Raw genomic sequence first — 14,560 nt, 5'->3', positions numbered from 1 at the left:
GGGTCAGGACCAGTGTTCCCTCTAGGGCCATTTTTGTGAGAGACTCAGCAGTGAAACAAATAATTAGAGCAATTAGCAAACACTGCACAATACAGACTGCAAGGTGTGGTTCCCTTATTTACTGTTTCAGTGCTGGGCCTCTCACAAAACTGGCCTTAGAGGGAACACTGGTCAGGACCCATTACTGGGTCACTGCATCATGTTTACTGGGTCGTGACGTGTGTGTGTGTTGTTGGAGAGTGTGTGTGTTATATTAGAGTGTATGTGGTGAGTGTGTGTTTTATATACAAGTGTATGTGGTGTGTGTGTGTTATGTATGAAAGTGTATGTGGTGTGTGTGTTTGCTGTATGAGAGTGGTATATGGTATCATTGCACTGGGTCTTGGGGGAAAAAGTTTGAAGAACCCTGCTGTTTTTCACTCTACATATGATTCATTCAGGGTTTTAGTGTATCCTATATCTAGTTTAAATGTTTCACGTCTAAGCTGTTAAAATATTCGCCATTATAATTGAACATTGTTAAGGGACGTTAAAAACGGTGATATTGTTACTTAAAGGGGCACTGAACCCAAATTTTTTATTTTGTGATTCAGATAGAGCATGCAATTTTAAGCAACTTTATAATTTACTCCTATTATCAATTTTTCTTTGTTCTCTTGCTATCTTTATTTGAAAGTTCAGGACCCAAGACAGCACTTGTTTATTGGTGGATGAATGTATCCACCAATCAGCAAGAACAACCCAGTTTGTTCATCAAAAATGGGCTGGCATCTAAACTTACGTTCTTGCTTTTCAAATAAAAATACCAAGTGAATGAAGAACATTTGATAATAGGAGTAAATTAGAAAGTTGCTTAAAATTGCATGCTCTATCTGAATTACAAAAGAAAAAAATTGGGTTCAGTGTCCCTTTAAAGGAACAGTTTAGTCATAATTAGACATTCATGATTTAGACAGAGTATACAATTTTAGACAACTTTCCAATTTACTTATATTTAATTTGCTTTCTTCTCTTGTTATCCTTTGCTGAAAGGTTTTTCTAGGTAAGCTCAGGAGCAGCAAATAACCTAGGTTCTAGCTGCTGATTGGTGTCTGCATATATATATATATATATATATATATATATATACCAATTATCATTGGCTCACCCATGTGTTCAGTTAGAAACCAGTAGTGCATTGCTGATCCTTCAGCACATGATACAAAGAAAATGAAACAAATTTGATAATAGAAGTAAACTGGAAAGTTGTTTTAAATTGTATGTTATAGCTAAATCATTAAAATGTTTGGGTTTTATGTCCCTTTAAGTATCTTTTCTCCTGTTAAGTGTAGTCAGTCCACGGGTCATCCATTACTTATGGGATTATATCTCCTCCCTAACAGGAAGTGCAAGAGGATCACCCAAGCAGAGCTGCTATATAGCTCCTCCCCTCTACGTCATACCCAGTCATTCTCTTGCACCTAACTAATAGATAGGACGTGTGAGAGGACTGTGGTTATTAAAATTAGTTTTTATATCTTCAATCAAAAGTTTGTTATTTTAAACAGCACCGGAGTGTGTTGTTTTTTCTCAGGCAGCATTAGAAGAAGAATCTACCTGAGTTTGTGTATGATCTTAGCGGTCGTAACTAAGATCCATTTGCTGTTCTCGGCCATTCTGAGGAGTGAGGTAACTTCAGAACAGGGGACAGCGGGCAGGGTTCACCTGCAAGGAGGTATGTTGCAGTATATTATTTTCTAAGGAATGGAATTGACTGAGAAAATACTGCTAATACCCATATAATGTAAGTGCAGCCTTAAATGCAGTAGTAGCGACTGGTATCAGGCTGATATGTATGTATGTTACACTGAGGTATTTCTGGGGAATGGAACTTCACTAAGAAAATACTGTATACATTTAACTTATATTTGAGCCCCCACTGCAGTGAAAGCGACTAGCAGCAGGCTTATTAGTATCATTTCATAATTTTATTTTAAAACGTTTTACTGGCATGTTGATCGTTTTTTTCTGAGGTACTTGTTGATAAAAAATTTTGGGCATTATTTTTCCACATGGCTGTCTTTTATTTATGAATAAATTCAGTTTACTGAGCTTCCCCACTGTTATAATATGAGTGGGAGGGGCCTATTTTGGCGCTTTCTTGCGCAGTAAGAATTCAGTCACAGTCTTCCTATTCCTTCCTCCATGATCCAGGACGTCTCTACAGAGCCCAAGGGTCACCAAAACTAGTTTTGAGGGAGGTAATCACTCACAGCAGACCTGTGAGACTGTGCTTTTGACTGTGATTAAACGTTTAAATTCTGTTATCCGTTTTTTGGGTATTAAGGGGTTAATCATCCATTTGCTGGTGGGTGCAATCCTTTGCTAACTTATTGCATTTACTGTGAAAATTTGGTTGCTATAACAAATTTGGTTCATTGTAATTTCAACTGTGACAGTTTATTGGTGCTTCTTAAAGGCACAGTAACGTTTTTTATATTGCTTGTAAATTTATTTCAAAAGTAATTTCCAAGCTTGCTAGTTTCATTGCTAGTCTGTTAAACATGTCTGACACAGAGGAAACTCTTTGTGCAATATGTTTAAAGGCCAATGTGGAGCCCAATAGAAATTTGTGTACTAATTGCATTGATGCTACTTTAAATAAAAGTGTACATGTCAAGAAAATTTCACCAGACAACGAGGGGGAAGTTATGCCGACTAACTCTCCTCACGTGTCAGTACCTTCGTCTCCCGCTCAGGAGGTGCGTGATATTGTGGCGCCAAGCACATCAGGGCGGCCCATACAAATCACTTTGCAAGACATGGCTAATGTTATGACTGAAGTATTATCTAAATTGCCAGAAATTAGGGGTAAACGCGACCACTCTGGGGTGAGAACAGAGTCCACTGATAATATTAGAGCCATGTCTGATACTGCGTCACAATTTGCAGAACATGAGGACGGAGAGCTTCATTCTGTGGGTGACGGATCTGATCCAAGTAAACTGGACTCAGACATTTCAAATTTTAAATTAAAGCTTGAGAACCTCCGTGTATTGCTAGGGGAGGTATTAGCGGCTCTGAATGATTGTAACACGGTTGCAATTCCAGAGAAAATGTGTAGGCTGGATAAATATTTTGCGGTACCTACGTGTACTGACGTTTTTCCTATTCCTAAAAGGCTTACAGAAATTATTAACAAGGAGTGGGATAGACCTGGTGTGCCCTTTTCTCCCCCTCCTATATTTAGAAAAATGTTTCCAATAGACGCCACCACACGGGACTTATGGCAGACGGTCCCTAAGGTGGAGGGAGCAGTTTCTACTCTGGCTAAACGCACCACTATCCCGGTGGAGGATAGCTGTGCTTTTTCAGATCCAATGGATAAAAAGTTAGAGGGTTACCTTAAGAAAATGTTTGTTCAACAAGGTTTTATATTACAACCCCTTGCATGCATTGCGCCTGTCACGGCTGCGGCGGCATTCTGGTTTGAGTCTCTGGAAGAGACCATTAACTCAGTTACATTGGATGAGATTACAGACAAGCTTAGAGTCCTTAAGCTAGCTAATTCATTTATTTCCGATGCCGTAGTACACTTAATTAAACTTACGGCTAAGAATTCAGGATTCGCCATTCAAGCGCGCAGAGCGCTGTGGCTTAAATCTTGGTCAGCCGATGTGACTTCTAAATCTAAATTGCTTAACATACCTTTCAAAGGGCAGACATTATTCGGGCCCGGTTTCTAAGAAATTATCGCTGACATTACTGGAGGTAAGGGTCATGCCCTGCCTCAAGACAGAGCCAAACCAAGGGCTAGACAGTCTAATTTTCGTGCCTTTCGTAACTTCAAGGCAGGAACAGCATCAACTTCCTCAGCTCCAAAGCAGGAAGGAACTGTTGCTCGCTACAGACAGGGCTGGAAACCTAACCAGTCCTGGAACAAGGGCAAGCAGGCCAGAAAACCTGCTGCTGCCCCTAAGACAGCATGAAGTGAGGGCCCCCGATCCAGAAACGGATCTAGTGGGGGGCAGACTTTCTCTCTTCGCCCAGGCTTGGGCAAGAGATGTCCAGGATCCCTGGGCGTTAGAGATCATATCTCAGGGATATCTTCTGGACTTCAAAGCTTCTCCTCCAAAAGGGAGATTTCATCTTTCAAGGTTGTCAGCAAACCAGTTAAAGAGAGAAGCGTTTCTACGCTGTGTACAAGACCTTTTACTAATGGGAGTGATCCATCCAGTTCCGCGATCGGAACACGGACAGGGGTTTTACTCAAATCTGTTTGTGGTTCCCAAAAAAGAGGGAACCTTCAGACCAATTTTGGACTTAAAGATCCTAAACAAATTCCTAAGAGTTCCATCGTTCAAAATGGAAACTATTCGGACAATCTTTCCTATGATTCAAAGGGGTCAATACATGACCACAGTGGATTTAAAGGATGCCTACCTTCACATACCGATTCACAAGGATCATTATCGGTACCTAAGGTTTGCTTTCCTAAACAGGCATTACCAGTTTGTAGCTCTTCCCTTCAGGTTAGCCACGGCTCCAAGAATCTTTACAAAGGTTCTGGGCTCTCTTCTGGCGGTACTAAGACCGCGAGGAATTTCGGTAGCTCCGTACCTAGACGACATTCTGATACAAGCGTCAAGTTTCCAGACTGCAAAGTCTCATACAGAGTTGGTTCTGGCATTTCTAAGGTCGCATGGGTGGAAGGTGAACGTAGAAAAGAGTTCTCTATTGCCACTCACAAGAGTTCCCTTCTTGGGGACTCTTATAGATTCTGTAGAAATGAAAATTTACCTGACAGAAGACAGGTTAACAAAACTTCTAAATGCTTGCCGTGTCCTTCATTCCATTCAACACCCGTCAGTGGCTCAATGCATGGAGGTAATCGGCTTAATGGTAGCGGCAATGGACATAGTACCTTTTGCACGCCTGCATCTCAGACCACTACAATTGTGCATGCTAAGTCAGTGGAATGGGGATTACTCAGATTTGTCCCCTATGCTGAATCTGGATCAAGAGACCAGAGATTCTCTTCTATGGTGGCTTTCTCGGCCACATCTGTCCAGGGGGATGCCCTTCAGCAGGCCAGACTGGACTATTGTAACAACAGACGCCAGCCTACTAGGTTGGAGCGCTGTCTGGAATTCCCTGAAGGCTCAGGGATCATGGACTCAGGAGGAGAGTCTCCTTCCAATAAATATTCTGGAATTAAGAGCAGTTCTCAATGCTCTTCTGGCTTGGCCTCAGTTAGCAACTCTGAGGTTCATCAGGTTCCAGTCGGACAACATCACGACTGTGGCTTACATCAACCATCAGGGAGGGACAAGGAGTTCCCTAGCGATGATGGAAGTCTCAAAGATAATTCGCTGGGCAGAGTCTCACTCTTGCCACCTGTCAGCGATCCACATCCCAGGCGTGGAGAACTGGGAGGCGGATTTCCTAAGTCGCCAGACTTTTCATCCGAGGGAGTGGGAACTTCACCCGGAGGTATTTGCACAACTGCTTCGGCGTTGGGGCAAACCAGATCTGGATCTCATGGCGTCTCGTCAGAACGCCAAGCTTCCTTGCTACGGATCAAGGTCCAGGGACCCGGGAGCGGTTCTGATAGATGCTCTGACAGCACCTTGGGTCTTCAAAATGGCTTATGTGTTTCCACCCTTCCCGATACTTCCTCGACTGATTGCCAGGATCAAACAGGAGAGAGCATCGGTGATTCTAATAGCGCCTGCGTGGCCACGCAGGACCTGGTATGCAGATCTAGTGGACATGTCGTCCTGTCCACCATGGTCTCTGCCTCTTGAGACAGGACCTTCTGGTTCAGGGTCCTTTCAAACATCCAAATCTAATTTCTCTGAGGCTGACGGCATGGAGATTGAACGCTTGATTCTATCAAAGCGTGGATTCTCGGAGTCAGTGATTGATACCTTAATACAGGCTAGGAAACCTGTTACCAGGAAGATTTACCATAAAATATGGCGTAAATACTTACATTGGTGCGAATCCAAGAGTTACTCATGGAGTAAGGTTAGGATTCCTAGGATATTGTCTTTTCTACAAGAAGGCTTAGAAAAGGGTTTATCTGCTAGTTCGTTAAAGGGACAGATCTCAGCTCTGTCCATTCTTTTACACAAGCGTCTGTCAGAAGTTCCAGACGTTCAGGCTTTTTGTCAGGCTTTGGCCAGGATTAAGCCGGTGTTTAAAACTGTTGCTCCGCCATGGAGCTTAAACTTAGTTCTTAACGTTTTACAGGGTGTTCCGTTTGAACCCCTTCATTCCATTGATATCAAGCTGTTATCTTGGAAAGTTCTGTTCCTAATGGCTATTTCCTCGGCTCGAAGAGTCTCTGAGTTATCAGCCTTACATTGTGATTCTCCTTATCTGATTTTTCATTCAGACAAGGTAGTTCTGCGTACTAAACCTGGGTTCTTACCTAAGGTAGTCACTAACAAGAATATCAATCAAGAGATTGTTGTTCCTTCATTGTGCCCTAATCCTTCCTCAAAGAAGGAACGACTTCTGCACAATCTGGACGTCGTCCGTGCCCTGAAATTTTATTTACAGGCAACTAAAGATTTTCGACAAACCTCTTCCCTGTTTGTCGTTTATTCTGGACAGAGGAAAGGTCAAAAGGCTTCGGCTACCTCTCTCTCCTTCTGGCTTCGTAGCATAATACGTTTAGCCTATGAGACTGCTGGACAGCAGCCTCCTGAAAGAATTGCAGCTCATTCTACCAGAGCTGTGGCTTCCACTTGGGCCTTTAAAAATGAGGCCTCTGTTGAACAGATTTGCAAGGCTGCAACTTGGTCTTCACTTCACACCTTTTCAAAATTTTACAAATTTGACACTTTTGCTTCTTCGGAGGCTGTTTTTGGGAGAAAGGTTCTTCAGGCAGTGGTTCCTTCCGTGTAAAGGTCCTGCCTGTCCCTCCCGTCATCCGTGTACTTTTAGCTTTGGTATTGGTATCCCATAAGTAATGGATGACCCGTGGACTGACTACACTTAACAGGAGAAAACATAATTTATGCTTACCTGATAAATTCCTTTCTCCTGTAGTGTAGTCAGTCCACGGCCCGCCCTGTTTTTATGGCAGGTCTAAATTTTAAATTAAACTCCAGTCACCACTGCACCCTATAGTTTCTCCTTTCTCGTTTGGTTTCGGTCGAATGACTGGGTATGACGTAGAGGGGAGGAGCTATATAGCAGCTCTGCTTGGGTGATCCTCTTGCACTTCCTGTTAGGGAGGAGATATAATCCCATAAGTAATGGATGACCCGTGGACTGACTACACTACAGGAGAAAGGAATTTATCAGGTAAGCATAAATTATGTTATTTACAACTGCCCCTATATGGACTCCGTTTTTAAACCTAGAGAAACCTAGGTTACAAAATGGTGGCACCCATTACATTTTATAAACTAAAACTTATTTCTTTAATTAATATTTAAATAAAATAATCTAATTTTAAAATAAATCTGCAAATTATTTTCAGGCTAATAGTTGCTTTGAATATATAATTATGTTGAGTATTCATTTAGGGCTAGATTACAAGTGGAGCGCAAAAGTGGCTTGTTATTGCTACCGCGAGCTTGTAACTTGTAATACCAGCGCACATTATCGTGCCTGGTATTACAAAGTGGAGCCCTAATATCCCTTGTAATCTAGCCCAAAGTGTTTAATAGCACACCCAGAGCACATACTGTGCAGTCTTCTCCGAAGACAGACATGATGAAAGATTTATATGCAACATTCTGTCCCACAGTAAAAAGTTACACACCCTTGTTATTTGGTGGTGTGCTAGTGTATTGCCAAGCTTTTGCCTAACTTTACTTTTTCTTAACTCTCACAGCTCTCTATTTCCGGATGTGGTGAACTGCATGCAGACAGACAACTTGGAGCTGAAGAAACTTGTTTACCTTTACTTGATGAATTATGCCAAAAGCCAGCCAGATATGGCTATCATGGCTGTTAACAGTTTTGTCAAGGTAGCTATTTTAAAAGTCACACTAAAATGATACTCATGATTCCATGCCAGATACTGCATTTTAAAAGTTGACATTCATGTCCATTTTGTCATAAATCTTAAAGGGACATGAAGTTCAATTTTTTTTTTGCTTTCATTATTTATTTTATATATATTATTATATATGTCATTTTGCTGTATATAATTTTAAACAACTTTCCCATTTTCCTCTATTATAAAGTTAGCTTTATTCACTTGGTATCCTTTGTTGAAGGAGCAGCAATGTACTTCTAGGTGCTAGGTAAGCACATAGGGTAGCCCAATGACAAGAGGCATATATATGCAGCCGCCAATCAGCAGCTAGCTCCCAGTAGTGCATTGATGCTACTGAACTTACCTAGGTAAGTTCTTCAACATAGGATATCAACAGAACAAACCAAATTGGATATTAGAAGTAAATTGGAAAGTTGTTTAAAAATGCATGCTCTATCTGAATCATGAAAGAACATTTTTTACTTTATTGTCCTTTTAATTCTTAATGAACATAATTGAAGAAGTTTTTGTATACTACCAGTATTCTCTTTTTTCAGGATTGTGAGGATCCTAATCCTCTTATCAGGGCTCTAGCTGTGCGCACTATGGGTTGTATCCGTGTTGACAAGATAACAGAATACCTTTGTGAACCTCTGCGAAAGTGCCTAAAGGACGAAGACCCTTATGTGCGAAAAACAGCAGCTGTGTGTGTGGCCAAGCTCCATGACATTAATGCCCAAATGGTAGAAGATCAGGGCTTCCTGGACTCACTGCGGGATCTCATTGCTGACTCCAACCCAATGGTAACACATGCAACTGTAACTTTATCATTGCCAAAGTGGTTCAAATTTTAACTGGATGTTTGTTTTATGTGGAAAAGATGAACAGAAAAAATGAGAGAGCAATATATGTAGCAGATGTTACTAGACAATAGTCCTGTAAGTAGAGCCCATACAATATGTGTCCCTTTATGTAAAGTAAGGGTGAGACTAGGCAGACCTCCGCAATCAAATTACACTCCTATGTCTACCCTCACAAGCCTGCAGTATACACAGAGCAATGTAGGGAGAATTATCACGGAGCATAAGCGACCTGCAGCTGTACTCCCAAAACTGGTTAATATCAGCTTGCAGGCATAAGGAAAGTGTGAACAGCCACAATTAACTAAGATTCTATTGGGAGCAAGTAGGTTTCTTCACTCACCCTTACTCAATATGTTTTATGTGTCCGGTAAAACTGTTTGATCATAAATTACTATTACAAAAAATAATTATACGTTTGATTTTAAATATTACTTGATCAAGTTGTCCCTAATTCTTGACAACAGGCTTGTAGTATGCTTACTCTATACCACTAAAGAGGATTGTACTGTTAGGGATATATAAAGGCATTTGATATCATTATTAGGTTAACTTTATCGATAACTATTCAAGCTTTTGGCTTCTTTGGGCGCAATGTCATGGGGGCTGCGTCTGAGGGCTGTTTCTAGCACATGTGCACGCCTATTATTAGAGCCTCAGCGCCGGCCTGTATAGTTGCACTTCACCGCTGCTTCTATACGCAGCTCACAAGCAATTATTCTCATATCAAAGTTTCAAATATTCGCCTAGAAGGGATAACTTTTGTTCTCAAGAATTGAAATTGCAGACTCAGTCCAGAGGCAGAGGCCGTGATAAATCCTTCCCAAGCCAGCAATCCAAGATATTATGATGGTGTCCCTGCTCAAGCTCCTCTGGTTGGAGGCAGGCTTGCGAAATTCATAGAGGTTTGGACAACGAGTATTTCAGACAGATTGGTCCTTAATTTTCTATCAGGTTATTACCTAGAATTCAAGAAGAAGCCTTTACCTCACTTGGAGAATTTGCTACTCCCAAAGAATTCAACAAATATGGAAGCAATTCATCCATTAGCCCATTTGTCAAGTTATTGAAAGACCTAGTTATTCAAAGAGTGCCTATTTACAGCCAAATCAAGGATTTTACTCTTTACTTTTCTTGATAAAGAAAAAAGAATGGGAATTGGAGTCCAATTGCAGATCTTCGAAAGCTAAACTCCTTTCTGGTAATTCATACCTTTTTATGATGGAGACGGCCATTCCCATTATCAACCTTATGCCTCTGAGGGCATTTCTTTAGTCTGTGGATCTCAAGGATGCTTATTTCCACATTTCTATAGCAGACGCTCACAGAAAATATCTGAGGTTTGTAGTGGGCAATCAACACTTTCAGTTTGCAGCCCTACTATTCGGTATTTTAACAGCTCTAAGAGTATTCATGAAGGTCCTTGTCCCTCTTGTGGCAGAATTACATCTAAGAGGTCTATTTGTCATCTACTATTTAGACGACATTCTCCTTATTGCTGATTCTCTACAACAAGTAGCTATTCACAGAGAGATTCTAATTCAATTTCTTCAGGATCAAGGATTGATCATAAACTTCCCAAAGAGTCCTTTAAAGGGACAGTCTAGTCAAAATTAAACTTTCATTAATCATATAGGACTTGGAATTTTAATCAACTTTCCAATTTAATTTTATCATCAAATTTGATTTATCTTGGTATTCTTAGTTAAAACTAAACCTAGGTAGACTCATATGCTAGTTTCTAAGCCCTTGAAGGCCTCCTCCTTGTCACAAGCTTTAATTGCTTTTCACAACAAGAGACTGATAGTTCATGTGGGCTATATAGATAACACTGTGTCCACGCCCGGGGAGTTATTTAAGATTTAGCACAACACAGTACTAAATGCAAGTCAATAGATAATAAATAGTTACAGTCATGTGATCAGGGGGCTATCAGAAGATGCTTAGATACAAGGTAATCCGAGAGGTAAAAAGTATTCTAATATAATTGTATTGGTTATTGAAAACTGGAGAATGGGTAATAAAGGGATAATGTATCTTTTAAAACAATAACAATTCTATTGTAGACTGTCCCTTTAATCCCTTCTCAGGTCTAGTGTTTTTGGGAACTCACTGCAACACTCTCAAGGGGGTGGTATCTCTTCATCAGCCACAAATTCAGTTCCTGAAGCAGTCTGCAAAAGATGAAGTATCTGTCAGCTCGCCAGTGGATGAAGTTTTTGGTTCACATGGCCTCCGTTATTCATGTTGTCATATGGGCAAGTTGGAGAATGCATTCTTTTCAAAGTAATTTCCTGAGTCAATTTAGAAGAAAATTCAGTCTGTATCTTCGGATTCCATTCCCAGAAACTTTGAGATCTCTTCATTGGTGGGTACAAATTCAGAATCTGTCCAGAGGCCTTCCTTTAAAGGAACCAGACTGGGTTCTGCTTCAAATGGGGACATTTGCAATGGAGCATTTGCTAGGGGGACCTGGGGAAGACAAATTCAGACTTTTCCATCCAACCTTTTGATAAGAGCTTTTTATTTTGCTCTTCTGCATTTTAAAAGTCAGTTATAGGGGAAGTCAGTAAATATTTTGTCATACAACAGAACCACGACGACATACATTCAGTTTCAAGGGGGAACAGGAAGCCAGTTTTTTTTTAAAGCCATAGCTCCAATATTTGTATGGGCTCAGAGCAATGTTCAGCTCATAGCAGCTGATCATTTTCCAGGTCAGGAGAATATAATCGTGAAGCAGACAAAAAAATTCTCCAATGGAGTGACAACTCAACAATCGTTTGTCTCAAATAATCACCAGCAGGTGGGGAATGTCGGACATAGATCTTATGGCCTCTAAGGACAACAATCAAGTCGCCAGGTTTTTCAGCCTTTTCTACCAATGCCTCAAGCCTTTTAGGGGTGGATGCCCTTCTGCCGGATTGACCATTCAAGCTGATTTATGTTTTTTCTCCAATCCCTCTGATTTCTCGGTTGTTGAAGAGAATTCAAATGGAAAAAGCAACATTCATCCTAATCCTTCCTTTTTTTTGTCCATGCAGACCGTGGTTTTCTCTGGTTTTGAGAATAAAAGTTAATTCTCCTTGGGATCTTCCAATCTCTCGGGATTTGCTGTGTCAAGGTCCTGTGTTCCATCCAATACCCCAGAAGTTCAAGTTGACGGTATGTTTGCTGAAATCTCCAGATTATGTCAAATTAATATTTCATCCTCTGTTATTGAAACAGAATTGCAGGCCAGGAAAGGTTCTACTTCTAAGATCTACTATGGAGTCTGGGACACTTTTTCTACTTGGATGATCGGGCACCAAGCCCTCTACATCTTCAATTCAACATTTTAATTTGCTTGAATTTCTACATGATGGATTTCTATAGTCCCTTAGTGCTTAAACTTTGAAGGTTCAGATTTCTGACAGCCTGATGAAACAGCAATTATTTTTGCTGAGAAACGCGTTGCTGAATCTCTAGTGTGTTAAAGTTCACATTATTTTACAATATTTGCTCTGTTTTTACTACTTTTTTATCATTATACAAATTTGGTCGTATCTTGTCACCCCGCTTAATCCTGTGCGAAACCCTCCTGAATACCCGGATGACCACTACCCTCTGAGGATTTCCCATTGTGGCGATTGGTGCTTCGCTTCACGTGACTTGATGCTGGCGTGTGAGAGTTCCTGCCGAGAGTCTTTCGGGCGACTTTGGTCCCGTATTGTCTAGTGAGGCATCCGGTTGTGCCACCCTGTTTGTGAGTATCCATCTACTGGGAGGGCGTTTGTGTCTTTAGGTTTGTGTGCGTGTAGCTACCTAAATGATACTACCCTATGTGGCGCTTCTTTCTTTCCCTGCTTCTATAGGATCAATTCAAAATTTCAGATTTACCTGCAATTTCTGAGATCAAGTGGGCTCAACACCCCTTAATAATTTAGTTTTTCCAGGCCTTGGCTCATATCCAACCTATTATAAAATTGACTGTTCCTTCCTGGAAATTTTGCCTTTAGTCCTAGAAGCGCTAATGGAAGCTCCATTGAGCCTCTACACAAAGTTTTCCTTTTGGTTCTTGATTTTGAAGACCATATTCCTGGTGGCTGCTTCAGCCTGACGAGTTTCTGAATTTCAAGCACTTTCTATAAGAGAATCACACCTTTTTACTTTTATCAGGACAAAGTTTATCCTTCGAACAGTACCAAAATTCCTTCTTTAAGTTGTGTCTGGGTTTCACAAGAATAAAGATATCATCTAGTCTTCTTTTTGTCCAGAAAGTCAGCAAAACCTCTATATCGTCTTGATGTTATTCAATGTTTGCATATCTATGTCATGAGGACACAGTCAATTTTGGTTATTCATCATTCCTAAAGGACCTAGAATTGGTCAAGCTCCTGTCAAGTCCACTATCTCAAATTGGATAGTTCAGAGCATATAAACAGGTTCCAGAATGGCTTAAAGCACATTCTACTAGGGCAGTTGATACATCTTGGGCTTTGGGGGCATATGCAACTCCTAAAGAAATTTTCCAAGCTGCAGTTTGGAAGTCCTATAATACCCATATTTCTTACTACAAACTGGGTGTTCACCAATCGGCCTCTGCCGATATCTTTAATGCTTTTTATTCTTCTCACTCGTAGGTATTACTACCCAGGAGGGCCAAGATAATGAGAAATTTTGGTCCATATACCTGGGTAAAACCTACCAGGCTCCCTCCCAATTTTTTCCTAGACCACCTGTTGGCTGGACATCTCTATGAGGAGCAGGGGGTACTGTCTGGGAGTTACCTATATACAAGTAACTAGGGGAGTTGGCAGTTCTGTAGGTATTACCCAGGGATATGGGCTAACATATAGAATTACTATATTTTGTGTGAAAATGTCTAGTTTTTCTTTACATTCACCTTTTTCTCCTCCTATACCTTTATGGCCTGGGTTGAAAGTGAAACAAAAAAGAGGAGATAGCACTGGATGAGCCAATTAGGAGTTGCATATACATTAAGTTGTTGCCTTAGAACTGTCATTGCAGAGATTATTGGGGCGATGAAGGGATAAAGCAGCATTCTCGCAGCTGCAACATTACATTAGACTTTGCCACGTCTGGTAGTGTTTCATTATTTCCAGCTCCTGCTGCAAGACGATTCCCCTACAAATACTTCTTTGAAGGAGTTTTTTCCTGACCTCATTAATAACATCTCTGTGTCTCATTTTCCTTTAGTGTTCTCTTAGGTAACGAAAATTCAAGTTCAAACATTGCACTGGTTTGTAAAAGGTGTTGATGCACACATTTCCTCTGTTTCTCTCTGCTGTTCATATTTTGGAACCCCTGGTAGAATCAGTCACCCTTCCTCTGACCATTTCTCTTTTTGTTACTATATAAGGATAAGGAGTTTAAATTGCCTTTAATCCTGATGTTCTGGTCAGGCCAAAGGTGTGAGATTGTTTTATAATTAATCTTTGCACTTCTGATCTAATTCTTAAAGAGACAGTGTTTTATTTTCCTTCATTTCACGGAGGTCTAACTCAATCCAAAGGTTCTATGTTTCTTCTAGGTTTTTCTGTTTGTTTTGCAACTTGGGCTCAGTAATTACCAGAGAACTGTTGTTCCTGGAAAGAGAACTTCCTCAGTAAACATCCTATTAATAGGTTGGCTGACTCTGTTTTGAGGGGGGAAAAAAAAAAGCTTTGCAGTCTATTGACTGTCTATAGAATAAGGTTTTGACAGATGTATATGCCGCTGA

At 40.7% G+C, this 14,560-nt stretch overlaps 1 protein-coding gene across 1 annotated transcript in view; it reads left to right on the top strand.

Annotated features, from left to right (window-relative positions):
* AP2B1 (adaptor related protein complex 2 subunit beta 1) overlaps positions 1–14,560 on the top strand; it is a 457,689-nt gene that overhangs the window by 24,997 nt on the left and 418,132 nt on the right. The window contains exons 4-5 of the mRNA XM_053707425.1: positions 7,832–7,967; positions 8,536–8,781. Coding sequence (XP_053563400.1) covers positions 7,832–7,967; positions 8,536–8,781 — 382 coding nt within the window. The remainder of the gene's footprint in view (positions 1–7,831; positions 7,968–8,535; positions 8,782–14,560) is intronic.

Source organism: Bombina bombina, chromosome 3 (assembly GCF_027579735.1).
Source record: "Bombina bombina isolate aBomBom1 chromosome 3, aBomBom1.pri, whole genome shotgun sequence".
NCBI classification, from domain to species: Eukaryota; Metazoa; Chordata; class Amphibia; order Anura; family Bombinatoridae; genus Bombina; species Bombina bombina.
This window is presented reverse-complemented; position numbering and strand designations above follow the sequence as displayed.